The 25,595-nt window shown below is 42.0% G+C and overlaps 1 protein-coding gene across 1 annotated transcript in view; it reads right to left on the bottom strand.

Annotated features, from left to right (window-relative positions):
* DNAH8 (dynein axonemal heavy chain 8) overlaps window positions 1-25,595 on the bottom strand; it is a 598,059-nt gene that overhangs the window by 169,722 nt on the left and 402,742 nt on the right. Inside the window, exons 50-54 of the mRNA XM_048843472.2 lie at window positions 24,391-24,637; window positions 15,167-15,408; window positions 14,928-15,068; window positions 8,269-8,506; window positions 6,347-6,489 (exon numbers count right to left, since the gene is read on the bottom strand). Of these exons, the coding sequence (XP_048699429.2) occupies window positions 6,347-6,489; window positions 8,269-8,506; window positions 14,928-15,068; window positions 15,167-15,408; window positions 24,391-24,637 (1,011 nt within the window). The remainder of the gene's footprint in view (window positions 1-6,346; window positions 6,490-8,268; window positions 8,507-14,927; window positions 15,069-15,166; window positions 15,409-24,390; window positions 24,638-25,595) is intronic.

Genomic DNA, 25,595 nt, shown 5'->3' with positions numbered 1-25,595 from the left:
TGAGATCAGGTTGAAGACTTCCTAATTTAAATACCATTCTGAGTTGTTGACTAAGCATGTGCTAAACTAGTCTGCATTCAGATTTCCTTCATGTGTATTGCTCTTATGGTAGCCAGGTTCCCCTCTGCCCATTCTATTATCTCCCTCACTTCCAACTGCAGGACTGAGCTCTGAGTTCCTCCTTGGTCATTGATGTATGCCACTGTCATGATATTTTCTGACTGGAGCAGAATGTGATCCTCCTGAAGGTGGCTTTGGAACCTCTGGAGGACTTTCTTTATCACTTTGAAGTTGAAGAAGTGGATGCTCTTGTTCCTGTCTCTGGAGGTCCACGTGCTCTGCATTGTGTTGTGTTGAATAACTTACAAAGTGTTGTGGTATATTCTCCATCAGTGGCAATTTTTAAATCAAGATTGGATGTTTTTCGAAAAGATATGCCCTAGTTCAAACAGGAATTATTCTGAAGACATCCTATGGCCTCTGTTATGCAAGAGGTCAGATTAGATGATTACAGTGTTCCTTCTGGCATTAAAATCTATAAATCCTGTGGGAGGCTTCCACCTTTCTAACTGTTGTGTCCTTGTGAAAATTCCCTTCCAATGGGATTAGAATATTCTTCATAAATGATACCAATGCAGCATCTACATTGGATAGTTCTGTGATGTCATTTGTTGTCTCTTGCATTTTATAAAATCCAAATGCATGTCTAATTATATGCTTATTTTCTCAGCCATTTAAAGAATTGTCTCTCTCAAGCACAGACAAGTGGTCATCCAGTCATCCATCTCAAGCAATTCTGTGTGGAACCACTCACCAGAACACATGCAAGATTGGGTGCTGATTCCAAACCAGGTACTCAAATCTCTGAGTTTGACAATCCCAGGGAATATCCACAGGGGTCTTCCTATCTGCCCTCCAGATCATGAAGTACATACAACAGATGCCAACCTGCTGTGCTAGGGGGCATATCTGGGACACAACACAACAGCGGAACAACTAGCACCAGACCCATTGCCAGCACTGAACCCAGTACTTGCAACCCCAACACCAGAGGGCCCCACCGAACCTGAACCGGCAGCAGCCCATAACCCAACACAAGAGCCTCAGCCGGAGCCTGAACCCCAACATAGTGCACCAGCGGAGAGCGGTTCACAGTCAACGGAAACAGCCCCATCCCCTACATTGCTTCCAGAGGGACTAAGCCTCGGTCCACAATCCAATGAGGAACTGATGTCTCCAGCATCAAGGGAACAGTTCCAGACCGAACAGGAAGCAGATGAAAGCATCCAGAGAGCTTGGATGGCGGCACGGAGCAACCCACCGCCTCTCAGCTCTTCTAATCGATCCAGGTTTGTTGTAGAAAGAGGACTTTTATACAAGGAAACTCTTTCTGGTGGACACCAGGAAGACTGGCATCCTCAGAGACAGTTGGTAGTTCCAACTAAGTACCGGGCCAAGCTCTTGAGCTTAGCCCATGATCATCCTAGTGGCCATGCTGCGGTGAACAGGACCAAACACCATTTGGGGAGGTCACTCCACTGGGAGGGAATGGGCAAGGATGTTTCTACCTATGTCCGGTCTTGTGAGGTATGCCAAAGAGTGGGAAAACCCCAAGACCAGGTCAAAGCCCCTCTCCAGCCACTCCCCATCATTGAAGTTCCATTTCAGTGAGTAGCTGTGGATATTCTGGGTCCTTTTCCAAAAAAGACACCCAGAGGAAAGCAGTACATACTGACTTTCATGGATTTTGCCACCTGATGGCCGGAAGCAGTAGCTCTAAGCAACACCAGGGCTAAAAGTGTGTGCCAGGCACTGGCAGACATTTTTGCCAGGGTAGGTTGGCCCTCTGACATCCTCACAGATGCAGGGACTAATTTCCTGGCAGGAACTATGGAAAGCCTTTGGGAAGCTCATGGGGTGAATCACTTGGTTGCCACCCCTTACCATCATCAAACAAATGGCCTGGTGGAGAAATTTAATGGGACTTTGGGAGCCATGATACGTAAATTCGTAAATGAGCACTCCAATGATTGAGACCTAGTGTTGCAGCAGTTGCTCTTTGCCTACAGAGCTGTACCACATCCTAGTTTAGGGTTTTTACCATTTGAACTTGTATATGGCCGAGAGGCTAAGGGGCCATTACAGTTGGTGAAGCAGCAATGGGAGGGATTTACACCTTCTCCAGGAACTAACATTCTGGACTTTGTAACCAACCTACAAAACACCCTCCGAACCTCTCTAGCCCTTGCTAAAGAAAACCTACAGGATGCTCAAAAAGAACAAAAAGCCTGTTATGATAAACATGCCAGAGAGCGTTCCTTCAAAGTAGGGGACCAGGTCATGGTCTTAAAGGCGCTCCAGGCCCATAAAATGAAAGCATCGTGGGAAGGGCCATACACGGTCCAAGAGCGCCTGGGAGCTGTTAATTATCTCATAGCATTCCCCACCTCCAACCGAAAGCCTAAGGTGTACCATATTAATTCTCTAAAGCCCTTCTATTCCAGAGAATTCAAGGTTTGTCAGTTTACAGCCTAGGGAGGAGATGACCCTGAGTGGCCTGAAGGTGTCTACTACGAAGGGAAAAGTGCTGGTGGCGTGGAAGAGGTGAACCTCTCCATGACCCTTGGGTGTATACAGTGACAGCAGATCAAGGAGCTGTGCACTAGCTACGCGCTGACATTCTCAGCCACTCCAGGACTGACTGAATGGGCATACCACTCCATTGACACAGGCAATGCTCACCCAATTAAAGTCCAACCTTACTGGGTGTCTCCTCAAGCTAAAACTGCTATAGAATGGGAGATCCAGGATATGCTGGGTGTAATCCGCCCCTCTGGAAGTGCATGGGCATCTCCAGTGGTTCTAGTTCCCAAACCAGACGGGGAGATACGTTTTTGCGTGGACTACCGTAAGCTAAATGCTGTAACTCGCCCAGACAACTATCCAATGCCACACACTGAACTATTAGAGAAACTGGGACGGGCCCAGTTCATCTCTACCTTGGACTTAACCAAGGGGTACTGGCAGGTACCGCTAGATGAATCTGCCAAGGAAAGGTCAGCCTTCACCACACATGTCGGGCTGTATGAATTTAATGTACTCCCTTTCGGGCTGCGGAATGCACCCGCCACCTCCCAAAGACTTGTAGATGGTCTCCTAGCGGGATTAGGAGAATATGCAGTCGCCTACCTTGACGATGTGGCCATATTTTCGGATTCCTGGGCAGAACGCGTGGAACATCTACAAAAAGTCTTCGAGCGCATAAGGGAGGCAGGACTAACTGTTAAGGCTAAGAAGTGTCAAATAGGTCTAAACAGAGTGAGTTACCTTGGACACCAGGTCGGTCAAGGAACTATCAACCCCCTACAGGCCAAAGTGGATGCTATCCAAAAGTGGCTTGTCCCAAAGTCAAAGAAACAGGTTCAATCCTTCTTAGGCTTGGCTGGTTATTACAGACGATTTGTACCGCAATACAGCCAAATCGCCGCCCCACTGACAGACCTAACCAAAAAGAAACAGCCAAATGCCGTTCAGTGGACTGAAGAGTGTCAGAAGGCCTTTAACCAGCTTAAAGAGACACTCATGTCTGACCCTGTACTAAGGGCCCCAGACTTTGACAAACCGTTCCTAGTAACAACAGATGCGTCCGAGCATGGTGTGGGAGCAGTTTTAATGCAAAAGGACCAGATCAAGAATTCCACCCTGAGGTGTTTCTCAGCAAGAAACTGTCTGAGAGGGAAAGCAACTGCTCAGTCAGTGAAAAAGAATGTTACGCCGTTATCTACGCTCTGAAAAAGCTACGCCCATATGTTTGGGGATGGCGTTTCCACCTGCAAACCGACCACGCTGCGTTACAGTGGCTTCATACCGCCATGGAAAATAAGAAAAAACTTATTTGGTGGAGTTTAGCTCTCCAAGATTTTGATTTCGACATCCAACACATCTCAGGAGCTTCGAACAAAATGGCTGATGCACTCTCCCGTGAAAGTTTCCCAGAATCAACTGGTTAAATTCGTCCTTGAGATGTGGAAAATATTGTTAGTCTTTATATACTTGGTAGTATTTTTAGAGGTGCATGTGTCTTATTAACTCTGTTTTTTCCTAGAGCTCCAGGAAGAAATCACAGCCAGCGTTTCACCCTATCTGTGATTTGGGGGGTGTGTCATAAATATAAAGGGAAGGGTAAACCCCTTTAAAATCCCTCCTGGCCAGAGGAAAAACCCTTTCACCTGTAAAGGGTTAAGAAGCTAGGATAACCTTGCTGGCACCTGACCAAAATGACCAATGAGGAGACAAGATACTTTCAAAAGCTGGAGGGGGGGAGAAACAAAGGCTCTTTCTGTCTGTGTGATGCTTTTGCCGGGGACAGAACAGGAATGGAGTCTTAGAACTTAGTAAGTAATCTAGCTAGATATGCGTTAGATTCTGGATTCTTTAAATGGCTGAGAAAATAAGTCTGTGCTGAAAGGAATGTAGATTCCTGTTTTTGTGTCTTTTTGTAACTTAAGGTTTTGCCTAGAGGCATTCTCTATGTTTTTAATCTAATTACCCTGTAAGGTATTTACCATCCTGATTTTACAGAGGTGATTCTTTTTACTTTTTCTTCTATTAAAATTCTTCTTTTAAGAATCTGATTGTTTTTTCATTGTTCTTAAGATTCAAGGGTTTGGGTCTGTGTTCACCTATGCAAATTGGTGAGGATTTTTTATCAAACCTTCCCCAGGAAAGGGGGTGCAGGATTTTGGCCACCTGTGTGTGGGGGAGGATTTTGGGGGGAAAGACATTTCCAAACAGGCTCTTTCCCAGTTATATACAGGTTAGACGTTTGGTGGTGGCAGCGATAAAGTCCAAAGGCAAAAGGTAAAATAGTTTGTACCTTGGGGAAGTTTTAACCTAAGCTGGTAAAAGTAAGCTTAGGAGGTTTTCATGCAGGTCCCCACATCTGTACCCTACAGTTCAGAGTGGGGAAGGAACCTTGACAGCTCTCTTCCAGGTGTGACACCTCCTCTTGCGGTCTCTCCTCTCATTGTCCTCTCTGTCACTCTGTGGCCCCTTTCTCACTCCAGGAGCTGCAACCCTCCGGGCAGGTTACCATGGCGTTTCCCCTTCCAAGATGTAGAATCTCACTGTCCAGGCACTGCCACTCTGTCAGTGGCTGGTAGGAGTACACAGGCCCACACACTTCTCCAGGTTCCAACCTAGAGACCCTACAACATGCAGCCAAGGTCTGCTCAATCCCCAGCTTTGCTGCTCTCTCCCTGGCTGCTTCCTATCTACCTCCCACAGGCTTTCTTCTCCATCTTTCTCTCTCCTGGGAACACTCTATCCTCAGGGCCATGCTCCCAGGGTTCTAACTCTTTCCCTAGGTTCCCTCCTTTCCTCTCTAATGCACAGACAATGACTGCAGATTTCCACACTGCCCCCATTTCTGTTGCCAGCTTCCCGGCTTTATATTAGCCCAACCCACACCTGTTTAGATGAGCTTCATCTTCCAATTAGGGGTTGCTTTTCTGCCCTAAGCCACTCATGTGTGGCATATTATCCTAACTGGCCCTTTCTCAGCTTCCTTAACCCTTACAGGGCTGATGTGGAGTGAACAACCCATCACAGTGGCGTTGGATCAATGCCTGGTTTATCTTTTTGTTATGAACTGCATGTACTATTATTGCAAACCCTCAGTGTGTACGATAAGTGCATTTTACACATTGAAATTAAATAAACCATATTACTACTCCAAATATTTATTTATTTCTAGGTGTACTTCAAGGTATTGATTTTGCTCTTGAAAGTTTTTTCTGGTTTAGATTGTTACTAAATGAGAAGCCTTCTCTTCCTTTGTACTTTCATGACAGTTGGGATCAGCTATTGCTTTCCCATTGAAAGAACTTCATATAACCAAAGGTGGTGGTAAGGTGTTTTCAGCGGATGTCCCTTGACTCTGAAATCCACCTTCCCAATTCATCTAAGAGAGCACTAGTCTGTTGATACTCAGAAACTGATGGTAAAATCTCCTTTAGCCTTTTTCCTGAGAGGAAAAAATGGCAGGGATTATTTGGATTATATTTAACATTTTTTTGTGTGTGTGTATGACTAATTCTATTGATCTTTTACATAATGAGCTTTATTTTAAGTGTTTTATGTGGACGAAGAGACGCTTGTGAGTGGCAAATTTGTAGATAATGAAAATAATGTAAATACAATCAAATAAATGTACAACCTGACCAAATCTGAGTAGAGACAGAGAATATAAAGAGGGATTATCACATCCCTGTTTTATGACAGGAAGCCTCTTTATGTTACGCCATATATATTAGCTTTGCAATTAAATAAGAAATAGTGTACTTACTTTGTGTTGCTTAGCAATTGTTTCTACCAAAAACTGAGTTCTGACATTGTCTACATTTGGAACCAGAATAGATGCATAATCTGGGATACTTTCTGTTGGATAAACATATTCCTGAACTCTTTTATTCCAATGTTGCCAGTCACCTAAAGAGAGCAACAAATGGAGAATATAGTACCTAATAATACTCTGTCTGCATTTAGTAGCTCCACTAGTCAAAATATTGTGTTTTCTCCCCTCTGCAGTAGACCCAAAGACAGCTCAGCAGCAGGTAGTTCAGTAGCAGAAGGAGCTGTCTGGGGAGTGAAGTTGTCAGACTCAAAGAGAAGCCTTTAACTTCTGTGCCTCCTACCAAGAGGATAAGGAAATGCAGGGTATGTAGGAAGGCTTCAAATTTATTCCATGTCTCTGCCACAAACCAAAAGGAGATGGTGAGCTAACCAACTCTTTCTTGGTGCAGCAACTTGAAGCTATGATTGGAGAAAGGAATAACTTTTAAAATGCTACATTTTTAAATGTGTTCCCTACACTGTTGGAATGGGAGTTTGCAGCTGGGGTTGGCTAGCTTCTTGGTTCTTTGATATTTCTATTTGTTGCCAATAGACAGAGCCTCACATCGCCCAACTGGTCTAAGATCTGATAAAATATTTTCTGGTTGAGGAATCATTCCAACAGATCTACTGTTTGTCTGCTTAACCAATTGGACCTCATGTTCAGGTTTCCTTTTGTATTTTTATGAAGGTGTTAATGGCTGCCAACAAGAGGATCTTTCAGCTAGAAGGTCACAACCCCCCTTAAAAGCTGATGGATGTGATAACCACCCTCCTTCAGGCTCAATGGATGGAACAATTATATGCCCCTTTACTAGAGGTGGATTAAGATTTATTGTGGCCCTATGCACAAAGAACATTTGGGCCCTCCACATCCCCCCTGTCATGGGGCCCCATCCTCTGTGCCTCCCCTTCCCACCATGGCCCTGCCTCCTGGCCTGTCCAAAAGCTGGGTGGTGGTAAGGAGCTGCCCAGGAAGCCCAGCACACTTTCAGAAGCCCTGCGCCATCCACCTGCCGTGAGTGGTGCGCCATAGGGAGCATTCGTCCCTCACATGGTCCTCACAAAAGCAAATCAAGCTGCTTTAATGCCTTTCTGTAACAGGGAAAACAGCCCTATGCGTTCCACACTGCTGGAAACCTGGGGATTTTTTCCATAATACCTGGTGGATTTACCTACTAAATACTATGACCAATTAACCTAACTATACTACACTAAATACTATCTATAACTATGTATGCTACAGGAATTTTGAAATGCTAGTTAATCAAAGCAAATGCTATGGGTGGGCTTCAACTCTTGCCATGGGGGTGAAGGAATTGAGAGGGAGTGGGTGGAGATACCCCTTTTATACTCTCATCTCAGTGCATGAGGAAGTGGCATATGCATTGCCTAGTAGTACTACTAGCAAAAGTCTTTGACTCGAATGCATTGGGTGCACATACACCTACAGTGGAATGTCTATGTGCACAATAAGTCAAAGGAGAACCAATACTGTTTATTTTAGAAAAAATGTAAAAGATGAAGTAAAATTAATCTAACAGAAATAACATGCTCAAAAATTACCTATGCTGTAGACTAATTAAGGTACCTCAATAGAAAGAATCCATGAAAACTAAATTAAAAACAAGAGGTATAAAAAATTACTAATCCAGAAAAGACCTCAACTTCTCCCCACTGTATACCTCCACATACATAACTTGCATTCAGATTCCATAAGATTAGTGTTCCAATAGGGTCTTAGCAAGAAAGGAAAGCTCTGACCATGTGACCAAATAATATGTAATTATAGAGTACTTTTATATTTTGAACCAACCTTATTTATTTGAAAATGTCATTAATTATCAAAAAGAATGTCAATGTGTTTTCTCTTACCATAATCAGTAACATGAAACTCATACATTGTTTGATTGGTGTTTTTAGGGATTTCTGGCAAATCTAATTTGCTATCATTTGCTCGAATGAAGGCTTCCAGTTTATCCCTGCTATCCAACTCCAGAAGAGCACCTAAACTCCACATTAATCCAAAAGCAAACAATTTATGAAGATGTGCTGGAGATGAAATACCGCCTTCTTCCTTTGAGGGAATCAAACCCTCCAAAAGATTAATAGACTGGAAATATACAAAAAACAGCATTAAGAAAATATGACAGTCAGTTTTTAGCTTCATATATATTCAGACATTAAAAACTCATTTTGAAAACCAGTCAAGGTTGCTAAAGGACAATGTCAAACTCAAAATTATAACAAGGAAATACAGAGTAAAGCTATATATATAACCATGGGTAAAATTTTCAAAGGAACCTAAGTGACTTAGGAGCCCAAGTCTCATTTTCAAAAGTGACTGTCTCCCTGTAAATCAATCAGCTAGATTTTTAAAGGTATTTATGGGGACTAAATTCACAAAGAAATCTTGTCACCTAACTTTTAGGTGACTAGAGAAACACTGGGATTCACAAAGCTTGTGTCAAGGTTCCTCCCCCACTCTGAACTCTAGGGTACAGATGTGGGGACCTGCATGAAAACCTCCTAAGCTTACTTTTACCAGCTTAGGTTAAAACTTCCCCAAGGTACAAATTAATTTTATCCTTTGTCCTTGGAATAACCACTGCCACCACCAAACTCTAACTGGGTTTACTGGGAAACATAGTTTGGACACGTCTTTCCCCCCAAAATCCTCCCAACCCTTGCACCCCACTTCCTGGGAAAGGTTTGGTAAAAATCCTCACCAATTTGCATAGGTGACCACAGACCCAAACCCTTGGATCTGAGAACAATGAAAAAGCATTCAGTTTTCTTACAAGAAGACTTTTAATAGATATAAAAGTAAATAGGAGTAAAGGAATCACCCCTGTAAAATCAGGATGGTAGATACCTTACAGGATAATTAGATTCAAAACATAGAGAATCCCTCTAGGCAAAACCTTAAGTTACAAAAAAGACACACAGACAGAAATAGTCATTCTATTCAGCACAATTCTTTTCTCAGCCATTTAAAGAAATCATAATCTAACGCATACCTAGCTAGATTACTTACTAAAAGTTCTAAGACTCCATTCCTGTTCTATCCCCGGCAAAAGCAGCATATAGACAGACACACAGACCCTTTGTTTCTCTCCCTCCTCCCAGCTTTTGAAAGTATCTTGTCTCCTCATTGGTCATTTTGGTCAGGTGCCAGCGAGGTTACCTTTAGCTTCTTAACCCTTTACAGGTGAGAGGATTTTTCCTCTGGCCAGGAGGGATTTTAAAGGGGTTTACCCTTCCCTTTATATTTATGACAGCTTGAGTTTGGCACCTAGGCTCCCTATACAATGTATGAGGAGAGACAGGCATCTCCGAATAGGATTCACAAAAGCCAGCATGCTATGCAGCTCCGCGCCTAAGACAGGCCGTGGGAGACTCCAAGCTAAAAGGTGTGTGCTAAGCCTCACCCTTCTCTTGGAGATGGGTACCTAAGGCCAGGCTGCAGAAAGGCACCTCCTCTGCTTGGGATGCTCAGCAGTAAACCCTGTTCTGGCTTTAGGCACCTACCCCATTTCAGCAAGAAGCCCAAGCAGATGGCGAGGAGGAGGTGGTAGTGATGCCCATCTAATAACTTTTAACCCAGTGATTAGAGTACTCAGCGGGGATGTGAGAGATCCTTTGTCCAAGTCCCCCCTCTACCTGAGGGGCAGAAGAGAATTAAACTAGGATCTGCTTCATTTGAGGTGAGTGCCCTAACTATTGTGCTATAGGATATTCTGATATAGGGCTCCCCCATTCTTTTCTGTTGAAGCTGTTCCACTGTGGATACATAATAAAAGAATTATTGGCCCATACAACCTATCCTGAAAAACAATCCCTCACTCTCACAGATCTTGGGAGACAGAGCACTCCTCACTGACAGACAGCCCCCCAACCTGAAGCAAATACTCACCAGCAACCACACACCACACAACAAAAACACGAACCCAGGAACCTATCCTTGCAACAAAGCCCGATGCCAACTCTGTCCACATATTTATTCAAGTGACACCATCATAGGACCTAATCACATTAATTACGCCATCAGGGGCTCATTCACCTGCACGTCTACCAATGTGATATATGCCATCAAGTGCCAGCAATGCCCCTCTGCCATGTACATTGGCCAAACCAGACAGTCTCTACACAAAAGAATAAACGGACACAAATCTGACATCAGGAACCATAACATTCAAAAACCGGTAGGAGAACACTTCAACCTCTCTGACCACTCAGTAACAGACTTAAAGGTGACAATTTTGCAACAGAAAAGCTTCGGAAACAGACTCCATCGAGAAACTGCTGAGCTTGAATTAATATGCAAACTAGATACCATTAACTTGGGTTTGAATAGAGACTGGGAGTGGCTGGGTCATTACACATATTGAATCTATTTCCTTAAGTTAAGTATCCTCACACCTTCTTGTCAACTGTCTAAATGGACCATCTTGAGTATCTCTACAAAATTTTTTTTCTCCTGCTGACAATCGCTCATCTTAATTAATTAGCCTCTTACTCCAGCTTTTCATATTCTCTGTATGTGTATATATATATATATATCTTCTTACTATATGTTCCATTCTTTGCATCCAATGAAGTGGGCTGTAGCCCACGAAAGCTTATGCTCAAATAAATGTGTTAGTCTCTAAGGTGCCACAAGTACTCCTGGCCCAACATTATCATCTAGCCATTTTGTGTAAGCTCACTGATCTTTTAGGCAAGGTCTGAGCATACTTATTATATCAGGTCCCTCAGACAAGTTAGGCAGAGGTGTGAGGCTGCAGCATGCATGCTCAGAGGCAGTTACATGGGCACCTAGCGAACTTTTACAGCAAAAGATTTGCACACTGAGTGAGTTTAGGTGCTCACACAGGGTTTGGCAGCAGCTGAGTGGAGGTTTTGTGAATCACAGTGGCAGTTAGGTGTCTAAGACCTTTTGTGAATCTCCTAGGTCATAGTCTTTAAATCTATGGCAGCAGATGAAAAAATAATGCTCATCTGTAACAGACATTTTTCTGCCAAAAACAAATCAATACACTGTTTGAAAACACTCGGACTCCTTCCATCTTTAAAAGAAAAAAATACATTGAAACGTGCCAAAGTACAAGAGAGAAAGCGCCAAATCACCTGAGAGAGAATGCAGGCGTCCACAAGCACGTGCGCAAGCACAAAAAAGTTCCAGAAGACTGCATGACTTATTGATGTCTCTGCTTCCCTCCACACCAACTGAGAAGCCTTCAAACATCTTCACAAACTAGGCAGTACTCACCAATCAAGTAGTCTCCCAGGTGTGAGTCCAAAACTCACACTGAGCTCAGTGTTCCAATGCACCTCAAACAGGGAAAAGCTCCTAGGTTCCATCCCTTTCTCAGGTATGTAACTGATTTACTTGATGTAGAGCACCTAACCCTCTCACCCTCTGCCCTATGGGCTACAACCCACAAGGGGAAAGGAGTACTTGTGGCACCTTAGAGACTAACCAATTTATTTGAGCATGAGCTTTCGTGAGCTACAGCTCACTTCATCGGATGCATACTGTGGAAACTGCAGAAGCCATTATATACACAGAGACCATGAAACAATACCTCCTCCCACCCCACTCTCCTGCTGGTACTAGCTTATCTAAAGTGATCATCAAGTTGGGCCATTTCCAGCACAAATCCAGGTTTTCTCACCCTCCGCCCCCCCCCACACAAACTCACTCTCCTGCTGGTAATAGCCCATCCAAAGTGACCACTTACCAGCAGGAGAGTGAGTTTGTGTGTGGGGGGGCGTAGGGTGAGAAAACCTGGATTTGTGCTGGAAATGGCCCAACTTGATGATCACTTTAGATAAGCTATTACCAGCAGGAGAGTGGGGTGGGAGGAGGTATTGTTTCATGGTCTCTGTGTATATAATGTCTTCTGCAGTTTCCACAGTATGCATCCGATGAAGTGAGCTGCAGCTCACGAAAGCTCATGCTCATATAAATTGGTTAGTCTCTAAGGTGCCACAAGTACTCCTTTTCTTTTTGCGAATACAGACTAACACGGCTGTTACTCTGAAACCCACAAGGGAACACCAGACAAGAAAAGAGACTCGTCACTTAACAGGAATGACCACCCTCCTTCCAAAAGGCTAAAAAAAAAAACCCCAAAAACTTGGGCTGTGACGTTGTCTGATTAAAATATAACCATGCAAATCATATTGCTACCACTGTTATATAATTGCAACCAAACTTATACAAAGTATAACTCATGGCCAGAAAGGGTTAAACAGCTTGCAGGCTGGCTGACCCAAAGCCAATCTTTAAAGTCATGTAGAAAGGTATGGGAATTGTAATTAGGGCCATTCATGCTAAATAGGCTAGAACTTTGAAATGCAAACCTATATTGTTAGAAGTTAGAAGTGATACTAATTGTGTGTATCTTAGAGTGTAAACAGACAGTTCCTGTCTGTCACCATAGCTACTCATTCAGAGATCAAAAGGGAATATTAACATTTAGAAGAATCTTGGGTAAAATAATGTCCTTGTCTATATTTCTCTTTCAAGTTTGAAATAGACTGCCTAATGAATAAATTACCCTATGTTAATTTGTGTAACTAATTACTGGTGGTGTTTAGAAAACAGAAGGTTACATCAAAAGCCTATTCCTTACCCAGGACTGTATGGTCAAATGGATGCTAGAAAACTGTATAAAAGACCGTAAAAGGTCCTGATTCTGTCATCTCAGATCTGCTTGAGGCTTCATAGAGGGGAAGCTTAAGCCCTAAGGACCGAGATCCCAGTCCTAAGGTGGAATGCCCTGAAATGATATTGGACATTGGACTATAACCTATGAACTACATTCTAAAGGAACTCTTTGCAACTACAAAGCTCACCATCTCTGCTATGAATTTGAACCTCAAGAATTAAACTCATGTCTATATGTATATTGATCTTTTAACCGTACTCTCTCTCTCTCTCTCTCTCTCTTTTGTTTTTTAATAAATTTTAGTTTAGTTAATAAGAATTGACTGTTTGCGTGTATTTGGGTAAGATCTGAAACATTCATTAACCTGGGAGGTAATGTGTCTGATCCTTTGGGATTGATTGGTAGAACCTTTTCTTTTATATGATGAAATAAGATTTTCAGAAATCATCATATTTGACTTAGGTATCTGGATGGAGGCCTGAGGCTGGATCACTTTAAGGGAACTGTGTTGTTTGGACTTCTGAGTAACCAGTAAGGTATAAACAGAAGCTTTTTATGCTGTCTTGGTAAATCTAAGTATTGGAATATCCACCAGCTTTTTGTGGATTGTCTGCCCCATTCTTTGCAGTTCACCCTAGCCTTTCTAGGTCTCCATCTTGTTCCACAAGTTCTAGCTTCTCCCCTGAACAAGGGGAACTCTCCATTTTAGATCATCATAATGCTGAGCCAGAGAGCAGGAAAGGTTATTTCCTCCAGGCATGTTTGAATCCATGGTGAAGAATGTGGTGACCACTACTGAGATCATTAGCCAGCAAGTCAAACAAAGAGGATAAGCAGGCTAAATACAAAAGGGAATACCTTCCATCCAAAATTAAAACAGAATTTGATTTGCTGTCTTACTATATTCACCCTTCAAATAACTTAATAAATGGGAAACTCCTGACACAAGAGAAGCTAATTTGGGAAACCTTGAAATTCTAGAAGGATCCTAGAACCCAAAGATTCTCTGTTCATCCTCCCTACAGTTGATGCAGCAGTGGCAACCCTGGCAAAGGACTTGGTAATCCAAATGAAGAAAAATCATTGTTAAAGCAGAAGGAGCAAAATTTTCCCCACTAAGCAAGCCTGGAGGGTAACTGAATTGGGGAAAAAGAAAAGGAGTACTTGTGGCACCTTAGAGACTAACCAATTTATTTGAGCATGAGCTTTCGTGAGCTACAGCTCACTTCATCAGATGTATACCGTGGAAACTGCAGCAGACTTGAATTGGGGAGGCATCTTCCAGCTTTCCTCTTCATTTGCTAGGGTTTTTCTGTCATGTTGGATCTTAGCTCAGGAGAACAGATGTTGCATGCAAGAGATCTTGGTACCCCAAAAGGAGAGAGAGCCTTAAGATAAAAGTATTTTGACTCTGAACTTTTAAAAGTTTTCATTTGCTGTGTAGCGTGGGGCAACAAATGTAAATAATACTGAAGCTGCCAGCAGGCTGAATGAACAGGAACTTTTCTCAAAAGAGGGAGTGAAATTTACTTAGTGTGATCAATAGGTCTGATCCTACATGTTGTAGACACAGTGCAGAAGAAAACCCATTACTGGAATGGCAAGCATGGTTATAATAGGGAAAACATCGTTCTAGAACAGTCATGGGCATCTGAACTTATTGAAGATACAACTCCAACAGATAGAAGAAGCCTATGTGGGGCTCCCAGGGTATATTCCTTTGAAATGGAATTTTATTGCCACTTTAATCAGTACTCAAGGAAGTGAATGTTCTTTTTGCTGTTTCTGCATACTTGATTTTAAACAATGAATTCATGCAAAAACACAAAATAATTTAGATGGCAATATCTGTTCTACCTGCATAATGTAGTTACATTCTAAAAGCTCCATTTTTGGATTAAGGTTTAGTTTCATGTATGTATATGCTGCTTCAAAGATTCTGTCATATAAATTCTGTAAAATATCAGCTTCTTGAGGTGTACGTTTCTTTAGCCATGCCTGCAAAATAAAATAAAAAAACATAAAATTTGTCTACATACAAAGTACAACAAAATAAAATTAATAAGTAATATCCTTCCCCTCCGTCTTAACCTTACTTGTAAAATTGGTCTCCAGTTGAGGGCAGAAGAACTGATGTAGACCATGCCCATTCTAGAAACTGTTGCAGGAGAGGCATTCTCAATGTTGTGAACCTCAAATAACAGTTTACACGTAGGAGACATAGGAATTCTATCACCATTAGCTAGAGTCAGAGTCTTGTTATCATCCAAAACAGAATTTAGATTCTCAATCCAAATTGCATCCACAGGACCATCTAAAATCAGAAAGATATTCTCACCTGGAAACAATCAAAACAGAAATAATTCACATTTTTACATCAAAATGGGAACAAAATATATTCAAAGGAGGATATTTTAAATAGCTAAGCTATATGTATAAAAGGAGTTACTTACCTATAGTAAAGTTATTTACCTATACAGTAACTGGAATTCTTTGTGATGTGCTGTCCATATGCATATTCCACTTATGATGTGCAGGCACTGTTGATCAGTCTTTTGGCCAGCAGTACCTGTTATGGCCACACATATATGCCGAGGGTCCTCATGCCCCACACCAAGGGCATAAAAGAACAGAATGGGTCAATCACCACACAGTTTCCTTTCTGCTGCAGAATCCTAGTGATACAGAACTCCAAGGTAAAGGGAATAGAAGGCAGGTCATGGAATATCGATATGGTCATCACAACTTGAAAAACTCCAGTTACCCAGGTAAGTAACTTTCCTTTCTTTTCTGAGTGATTGTCCATATGCATATTCTACTTATGGTGAGGCTCAGAGTCTTAGGAGAATAGGGATTGTAACAGTCTTACCAAATGCAGCATCTGATCTGGAGGTTTCAGTGATTGCATAATGCATCGTAAATGTATGAATAAAACCTCAGGGGACTGCTTTACGTATGTGCATAATCAAAATATTCCTCACAGATGCTGCTGAGACTGCCTGAGGGCTGGTGGAGTGAGTTCTGAGAGAAGCAGGAGGTTCCACTTTGGCCACTTCAAAACAGGTTCTCACACAGTGAGATAGGTAAATTTCTTACTCAGTAATTTTATTTCTACTCGCAATGTCTGCCACAATTGTGATACATACGGGCTAGTCTCCTCCTGTCTACATTTTCCAGAGGCAATTCAAAGCTGTAGCACAGCTAATGCCAGCCATGCCCCTTCTCCAGCCTGCTGCCAGATGATTCGTTCCAAAGCTGTGTAAAACCGACAGACTATGATTAGTAACATTAATTTCAATGAGAACTATGTACAGTAAGCTATGGACTAAAGCAAAACTATCAAAATTAAATACTGTCCCTAGGAAGCCAGGCAGGGAGGGTAGAATTGTGGGAAATGATGTTAGCAGAAAGAAAATTAGGAAATTTACCATTCTGCAGCCCAACATCTCCCATAATTTTGATATGTATGAGAAATAGCGAGCAGTGAAAAGAAGTAGGGAGGGATAAGAAAAACGGAATGAGACAGGAAAGACCCCCAGAGTTAATTGCCTAAAATGGCAATGCTATTACTAGACCACTACTGCAGCATCCTCCTGCCAAAGGAGGCCTCTGCAGAGGACAAAATGTCCACTGTACAGTGTGTAATAAAGATATAAACCAACAACCATGTTGCTGCCCCGCAGGTCTTTGTGGTGGAAGCATAAGCTCTTTCTTCCCACAAAGTCTCCACGGATCTTGTGAAGTGTGCCTTGATGCTGTCTGGAACAAGAGCATCTGACACATTCTATGACTCTATGATGCATGGCTTGATCCATTTAGCTACCAATAGCTTAGATAACCTGAGCCCTTGGCACTTCAGATGAAAGTGGCCAAACAAGAAGATCAATATTCTGATCACTTAGGTGCACTTGATATAGATCTTTAGTGCTCTTCAAACTTCTAAAGTGTGCCACAGCTTTTCTGTCAGGTGCTATGGCTTTGGACAGAATGAAGGGAGGACGACTCCTGTGAGGCATGGAAAGGTGAATTCATCTTAGGCAAGGACAATTCTGGGATTTTTAGCATCACCTTGTCATCATGGAACACACAGTGAGATTCCTGCATGGATAAAACTGCCAGTTCAGAAACTCATCTAGCAGGTGTGAGGGCGACCAGTAAACAGTTTTTGATGGATAGGTAGAATGGAGATATTGATGTCAGAGGCTTAAATGGTGTGTGGTTAGGGCTTTTAACAGCAATGGTAGGTCCCACCTAGGAAAGATAATCGATCTAACCACAGGTTTAGTTAGTCTGACTGGTCTGAGACATCTGGATACCTCAAGGTTCTCTGTCAAGGAACCAGAAGGATCCTGCAAATAGGATACTACTGGTGCTATGAAGCTGGGCTGAATATCCTGGTCTATGCCTTCCCTGAAGAAAGTCCAAAAAAAAAAAGTGGAATAGCAGGATCCTTAGCAATTTTGTTGTGTTCTTGATTCCATTAGTTAACTTAGTCCAGATGGAGGAGTAGGCCTCACGTTGACCTTTGGTATGACTGTGAGTTTCAGGGAGAAGAGTACTAGTGGAGGTACACACAGAAGCATATCCAGATGATGCTTGATGGTAACATACCATAACCAGCCCTGCATACACCAAAGATGTAGTCTGTGTGTGCTCTTACAACTTGCATATCTGCTTATTCGTTTACCTTTCCCAGAGGTTTCACATTCTTCTCTGTTCACATCCTGGAAGGATAAATGCAGCAGGACAGCTATCTCAGGTGAGGATTTAGAATGCTGGTACTTGCTTTTAGGCTTGTCCTTTACCACTTACTCAGGATTATGCAACATTTTTGCACCAGGTTTCAAACATTTCTGGAGGGAAAAAACTTTTGCTTCATATTTTTTCTTGGTCTGCTCAAAGCCTGAATCTGAGAGCTCCCCTTCCTCAGTGGAGGAGGAAGTGTTTGAGTCAGAAGACTCTTAGGTTATTTTATTTTGGCCATATAGGGTCAGACCAATGATCCATCTTGCCCAGTATCCTGTCTTTCAACAGTAGCCATTGCCAGGTGCTTCAGAGGGAATGAACAGAACCGGCAATCATCGAGTGATCCATTCTGTATCCTCCAGTCCCAGTTTCTGGCATTCAGGGGCTAGGGATACCCAGAGCATGGGGTTGCATCCCTGATCAGCTTGACTAATAGCCATTGATGGACCTATCCTCCAGAAACTTATCTAATTCTTTTATGAACCCCGTTATAGTTTTGGCCTTTACAGCATCACCTGGCAATGAGTTCTTCAGGTTGACTATGCATTGTATGAAGAAGTACTTCTTTTTGTTTGTTGTAAACTGCTGCCTATTAATTTAATTGGTTGACCCCTAGTTCTTGTGTTATGTGAAAGAGTAAATGACAGCTTCTTATTCACTTTCTCCACACAATTCATGATTTTATAGACCTCTATCATATCCCCTCTTAGTCATCTTTTTTCCAAACTGAAAAGTCCCAGTGTTTTTCAACTCTCCTCATATGGAATCTGTTCCAGACCCTTAATCATTGTATTGCCCTTCTCTGTATCTTTTTAAATTCTAATATATCTTTTTTGAGATGGGGTGACTAGAACTGCATGCAGTATTCAAGGTGTAGTCATACCATAGATTTATATAGTGGTATTATGATGTTTTCTGTATTATTATCTATCCCTTTCCTAATGATTCCTAACATTCTGTTAGCTTTTCTGACTGCCATTGCACACTCAGTGGATGTTTTCAGCGAACTATACACAATGACTCCAGGATCTCCTTCTTGAGTGGTAACAGATCATTTAGATCCATCATTTTGTATTTATAGTTGGGATTACATTTTCCAATGTGCATTACATTGCATTTATCAACACTGAATTTCATCTGCCATTTTGTTGTCCAATCACCCATTTTTGTGAGATTCCTTTGTAACTCTTTGCAGTCAGGTTTGGACTTCACTATCTTGAGTAATTTTGTATCATCTGCAAATTTTGCTACCTCACTGTTTACCCCTCTTTCCAGATCATTTATGAGTATGTTGAACAGCACTAGTCCCAGTACAGATACCTGGGGGACACCACTATTTATCACTTTCCATTCTGAAAACTATTTACTTCTGCCCTTTTTGTCCTGTCTTTTAACCAGTTACTTATCCATAAGAGGACCTTCCCTCTTATCCCATGACTGCTTACTTTGCTTAAGAGCCTCTGGTGAGGGACCTTGTCAAAGGCTTTCTGCAACTACAAGTCCACTGTATCCACTGGATCACCCTTGTCCACATGCTTGTTGACCCCCTTAGAGAATTCTAATAGTTTGGTGAGGAATGATTTCTCTTTACAAAAGCTGTGTTGACTCTTCCTCAACACATCATGTTGATGCATGTGTCTGATAATTCTGTTTTTTACTATAGTTTCAACTAATTTGCCTGGTACTGAAATTAGGCTCACTGGTCTGTAATTGCCAGGATCACCTCTTGAGATTTTTTAAAAAATTGGTGTCACATTATCTATCTGCCAGTCATATAGTACATAAACTGACAATCTGCAGTCCCAAACTGTAAACTGGCCAACTAATAAGATTTTTGACTAAAGAAATCTCATCGCTTTGGCTCCCAGTCTTTCGGCGTGGTTTTGAATTGTTGCCTGGAATTCTCATTTGAGCTGTCATCACCAGGGAACCATGCACCAAGTAGGAATAAAAGAGTTCATCTCTCTTAGAGGGAATGTGATATGTGTCTGATTTTCAGGACACTGAAGCTGCTGAAGTGGGAATCTGCCAAAGAATTTTTGCAGGGTCTATAATGGCCTCATGAAACAGAGATGGTCCATCCCCTTTGAGGGTAGTAGAACCCTCAGAGAACCCCTGTTCCATTGTATGACAGGAATATGGATGTATATGAGGGCCTATGAAATGGCAGAATCAGATCCTGGGAGAGAGGAAGTGGTCCTGGAGGAACAATTAGTGTATGGGAAAAATCCTGTGCTTCTGCTCCTTTTAGGTCCTGGGACCAGGATTCTTGTTTTGCAGGGTGCAGCAAGTCTCTCCTCTCTCCCAGCCAACAGGACAAGCCCTGGAAAGGAGGGCAGCATACTAATCAGAGATGGCTCCCTGTTACAACTTATTAATTGGAAACAGCAGACAAGGATTGGATAACATCAATGAGTTATGAGTAGGCTCCTGAACCTCTTCCAAATGGATTTTAACTAGTCTTGAAAACTCTTGAAATCATCTATCTGTAGCATAATGGGAGAAAGCACAGCCTCATCCAAGGAAGACAACATCATTATGGTAGGTCCCAATAAGTCAGCAGAAAGGATTGGCAACTCCATAGTAGGATCTCAGATTGAGAAGCCCGTTCCTGCAAAATGGGTAGATCCTCCAGTGCCAGGTATATTGTTATTAATGTAAAGCACATTAATTAGGATAAACAGTGGTGCTGGAGAAAGTGATGAAGGCTGCAGTACTGGAGCAGCAGAAGTAGATAGCACCAGAGTTGGAGTTACAGTAGTTGGTAACAAGCTCGGTGAGAAGGAAACATGAGATGACACTGTACTAGACACTGTTTTCGCCTGGTATTTCAGTGCTGAGGCCACATGGGGCAGCAAAATCTCTCTTGAGTGGAACAGTGCATTTGAAGCCACTTTCTTTTCTAAGGAGCACCTGATTGGAGAGCTGCCTCTCATATTTTCCCCATGCCCCTTCTTCACAGCAGGAACACGATCAGTCTTTCTCAGATTCTGGGCTAAAGAAGCAGCTGATGGGATTTCAGATGTTGTAGACCTCTTATTCCCTGGAGCACTCCTATAACTTACCAGGTCATAAATAGAAGGGTCAAAGGACCCCAGCTCTGAAGATGGTTTCATGGATCTGCCCATTAAAAATATTTGTAGGTGAGCCTCCCTAGATTTTCAGTACTTATGAGTAAAGGACCTACAAATTGTACAGTTGCCAGGGATGTGCAATTCTCCCAAACAAAATAAGCACTTTAGAGTCATAGAATCATAGAATATCAGGGTTGGAAGGGACCTCAGGAGGTCATCTAGTCCAACCCCCTGCTCAAAGCAGGACCAATCCCCAATTAAATCATCCCAGCCAGGGCTTTGTCAAGCCTGACTTTAAAAACTTCTAAGGAAGGAGATTCTACCACCTCCCTAGGTAACACATTCCAGTGTTTCACCACCCTCCTAGTGAAAAAGTTTTTCCTAATATCCAACCTAAACCTCCCCCACTGCAATTGAGACCATTACTCCTTGTCCTGTCATCTTCTACCACTGAGAATCATCTAGAACCATCCTCTTTGGAACCACCTCTCAGGTAGTTGAAAGCAGCTATCAAATCCCCCCTCATTCTTCTCTTCTGCAGACTAAACAATCCCAGTTCCCTCAGCCTCTCCTCATAAGTCATGTGTTCCAGACTCCTAATCATTTTTTTGCCCTTCGCTGGACTCTCTCCAATTTATCCACATCCTTCTTGTAGTGTGGGGCCCAAAACTGGACACAGTACTCCAGATGAGGCCTCACCAATGTCGAATAGAGGGGATCGATCTGCTGGCTATGTCCCTACTTATACATCCCAAAATGCTATTGGCCTTCTTGGCAACAAGGGCACACTGTTGACTCATATCCAGCTTCTCAATGTTCATCATTCATGAGCATTACTTAAAACTGAGAGACTTAAAAGAGGCCATCTCAGTATCAAAAGTAAAGATAATTTCCTTAAAAAATAACCCAAGCTAAATACAAATAACATACCAAACGGGCAACAAGCTAACTACTACTGATTATAAAATGTATATACAAAGACAGAGAAAAGGGGATAGGAGTTCACTGAAGTAACAGACTGACAGGTTTAAGAGTAGCAGCCATGTTAGTCTGTATCCGTAAAAAGGAAAGGAGTACTTGTGGCACCTTAGAGACTAACAAATTTATTAGAGCATAAGCTTTCGTGAGCTACAGCTCACTTCATCGGATGCATACTGATGAAGTGAGCTGTAGCTCACAAAAGCTTATGCTCTAATAAATTTGTTAGTCTCTAAGGTGCCACAAGTACTCCTTTTCTTGTAACAGACTGAGCAGCTCTGTCTCGAAGCCAGGAGGTGGTAAGAGTAACTGAATAATGGTTGGCCTGCTCTGACCTTTCATGTTCTCAGTGTGGAGCATCAAGAAACTTGGAGTGGATGTTCAGCCACAAGGAGCACTCATGGCCATAAAGACTCCAATGTCAGATGTATGAGATGCATGCACACCATAAGTGGAATATGCATATGGAAAATCAGTAAAAGGAGAACTCTTGTCTTCCAGTAGCATTGACTCAACAAAGCCCCACTGTAGGAGTTGAATACCTATCCAGGGAACCAATTTTGAAGCAGTAGCTGGCCATTGGGGGATAGATGCATGTCTTCTAACCCCACATCACAAAGGCAATTATAAATAACCCAGACTTTTTAAACTGTTCCTCTCTGCCTCTTGAAGCCCAATGGAGTTGGGCTCCGAAGTTAAAGGGAAGGAAAAGCAAGGGTCAGTGTGGCTCACCAGAGGAATACAATCAGCAAACAAGAGTTACTGTAAGTAAGAAACCTTGTTCTCTTCTGGCATTGCCTCCACAGTTCCATTGTAGCAGACTGGATGGCACTGAACTCCCTGAACTTGGCTGAGAAGCACCGCTACTGTAAATCAACAGCGATTTAAACACTTTTCTCCCAAAACCAAGTATCTGCCTTCATATAATATCCTATATAGTTCTAAAGGCCAAAATTTTCAAACTTGGGTGCCTAAAATGGGGAACCTATCTACATTTAAGCAGCTAAATAAAAGTGGCCTGGTTTTTACAGGTGCGGATTACTCACCGCTTCCACTTCAGTCAACAAGAGCTGTGGGTGAACAGCAACTCTAAAAAAATCGGACCACTTTTATTTAGGTGAATATATATGGATGTAGGTGCCTAATTTTAGGCACCCAAGCTTGAAAATGTTGGCCTGTAATTCTGTTTATGATATTACCATTGTGGAAGTAGATAAAGCGAATTTGGATGCAGGCCTCTGGAAAGAACAGGAGTCAGGCTAACTCTAGCTTTAATAATGCAAGATGTGTAGAAGCGGGGATAGTGTGAAGCAACTGGAAAAGAACTGTGAAAGAGGCTGTTGTGACCTTGTATTAGATAAGAACAGAATGTAGACTATATGAGAAAAATAAGATATCATGAAGGAATATGTATAAACAATATGCAGCTGTTGCTTATTATTGTCTGTAATAAAGGTATAAATACTTGCTCTAATTGTTTATCTTTAGAGAGACCTGCCTAGGTGGGGGAAACCCTGTGCACTCTCTCCCTCTGTGCAATTGCTTGAGATAATAAAGTGTATCTGACTTGCTGCACCCAACCTAAGAGTGAGAACTGTGTTTTTCTCAGACACCGTTAATTCCAAATTTTAAAACAAAAGTTGCAGAAACTAAGATTCCCTTCCTCCATCAAAAATATTTCATAGTTTCAATTAGAGATCAAAAAACATATTATTAGGAATAGAAATTTTGCAACCATATATTCTATCAAAGTAATTAACATTAAAATAGAAAATAGAAATAGTTATTTTAAAGCCACTAAAAACTAATCCATACAAATCTTGATTATAATTTTACAAAAGCAAAGCATAATTCATATTAACAGTGCTGAACTGGAAAGTTGGAGTGACTGGGCCTCTGAAGCCCTCTGTAGCTCCATTGTCATGACCCTATTCACTCATTCCTATGTCAACAGGGCTGCAAAGGGTTCCCTGTGCAGCTGCAGGAGCTATACAGCAACAGAGTGGCCTCTCTTGCAGCTGGTGGGCTCATCCCCTGCCTCCTCGCACTGCCAGCTGGAGGCCCCTGCTCTATTATCCCAACCTCCACATGTCCTCTGCAGCATGGATCTCATGGATCTCATGCTGGGAGACAAGGAAGGGATTTGGATAATGCAGAGGTTCGGATAATAGGGTTTCGGATAAATAGGAATATGCAGTATATAAAAAGCAGAGTTCCTGGGAGTGAGTTGGGAATGAACAGAGCTGCAGTCACTTTTCCAGTCTCCAGATAGGTTTGGTAACTATAGCCTTCCTTTCTGTGTTGTGCTGTATTAATATTTATCAAAGATTATTAATCAAAGATTGATTCAGCCTGATTATTTGACCTCTTATTAATAACAGACCTGAACTCAAATCCCTCATCATAACTATATTTCTTCATTCAAGAGAGAGTATGTTACCACATTTGCAAATATTAGATACTTTTTCAGCACAGCATGGATGAGATATTTTGATCATATCACATACAATATATTTGCATACCCTTTTTAGCTTTTAGTGTTTTCCTCCACAGCGTAGAAAAGATTCCATCTGTCCAGTCATTAGTTGCAGTATCGAGTTTGCCAAACATTTGAGGAGCAGTAATAGCTTTTGGGTTCATACGCATTTCTCTATGAGGACGCCCACACTCTGTCATTGCCTTCATCAGCATAGTTATAACTGTTGTTTTTCCAGATCCACTGGGTCCAAGTATCATCAGCCCATGGCGTACTTTATAAGTTTCATATAACTAATAAGAAAAAAGTGAATAATTTTGAAAAATTCATGCTTATTTTAAAAGGCTTATCTATTCAAGGGATACTATCATAGGACCTAATCACATCAGCCACACCATCAGAGGCTCGTTCACCTGCACATCTACCAATGTGATATATTTCCTATTTATGCAGGAAATAGCCCGACTTGATTATGTAAAGAGTTGTCACTTTGGATGGGCTAGCACCAGCAAGAGAGTGAATTTGTGTGGGGGGGTGGAGGGTGAGAAAACCTGGATTTGTGCTGGAAATGGCCCACCTGATGATCACTTTAGATAAGCTATTACCAGCAGGACAGTGGGGTGGGAGGAGGTATTGTTTCATGATCTCTGTGTGTATATAAAGTCTGCTGCAGTTTCCACGGTATACATCTGATGAAGTGAGCTGTAGCTCACGAAAGCTCATGCTCAAATAAATTGGTTAGTCTCTAAGGTGCTACAAGTACTCCTTTTCTTTTTGCCAATACAGACTAACACGGCTGTTACTCTGAAACCTTTGAATATCCAGAGCACTTGGCACATTGGATAAAAGAAGGCAAAGAAGAAGCCCAATCTGCTTGTCAAGATGATGTGCTTAAGATAGATCTTTAGTGGTCTAAGAACACCAGATTATGCCATAGCTTTTCTGTACAATGCTGTGGCTTTAGACAAAATAAGAGAAGGTCATCCTGACCTTCTGAGAGGCATGGAAAGATGCATTCACTTTTGGCAAGAAAGTCTTTACCCCCTTGTCATAGTACACATAATGAGATTCCTGCATGGATAAAGCTGCCGACTCCTAAACTCATCTAGGAGGCATGATAGCAACCAATAAACAGTTGTAGGTTCCATTTAGAAAAGACTGGTCTGATTGCAGGTATAGCCAGTCTTATTGAGTTGAGAAATCTTGAGATTTGACGATCCTCTGCCAAGGAACCAGAGGACCCTGCATATA

The sequence above is a fragment of the Caretta caretta genome, chromosome 3, assembly GCF_965140235.1.
Source record: "Caretta caretta isolate rCarCar2 chromosome 3, rCarCar1.hap1, whole genome shotgun sequence".
Lineage (NCBI taxonomy): Eukaryota > Metazoa > Chordata > Testudines > Cheloniidae > Caretta > Caretta caretta.
The sequence above is the reverse complement of the archived record's forward strand: the minus strand, read 5'-3'. Positions and strand labels throughout refer to the sequence as shown.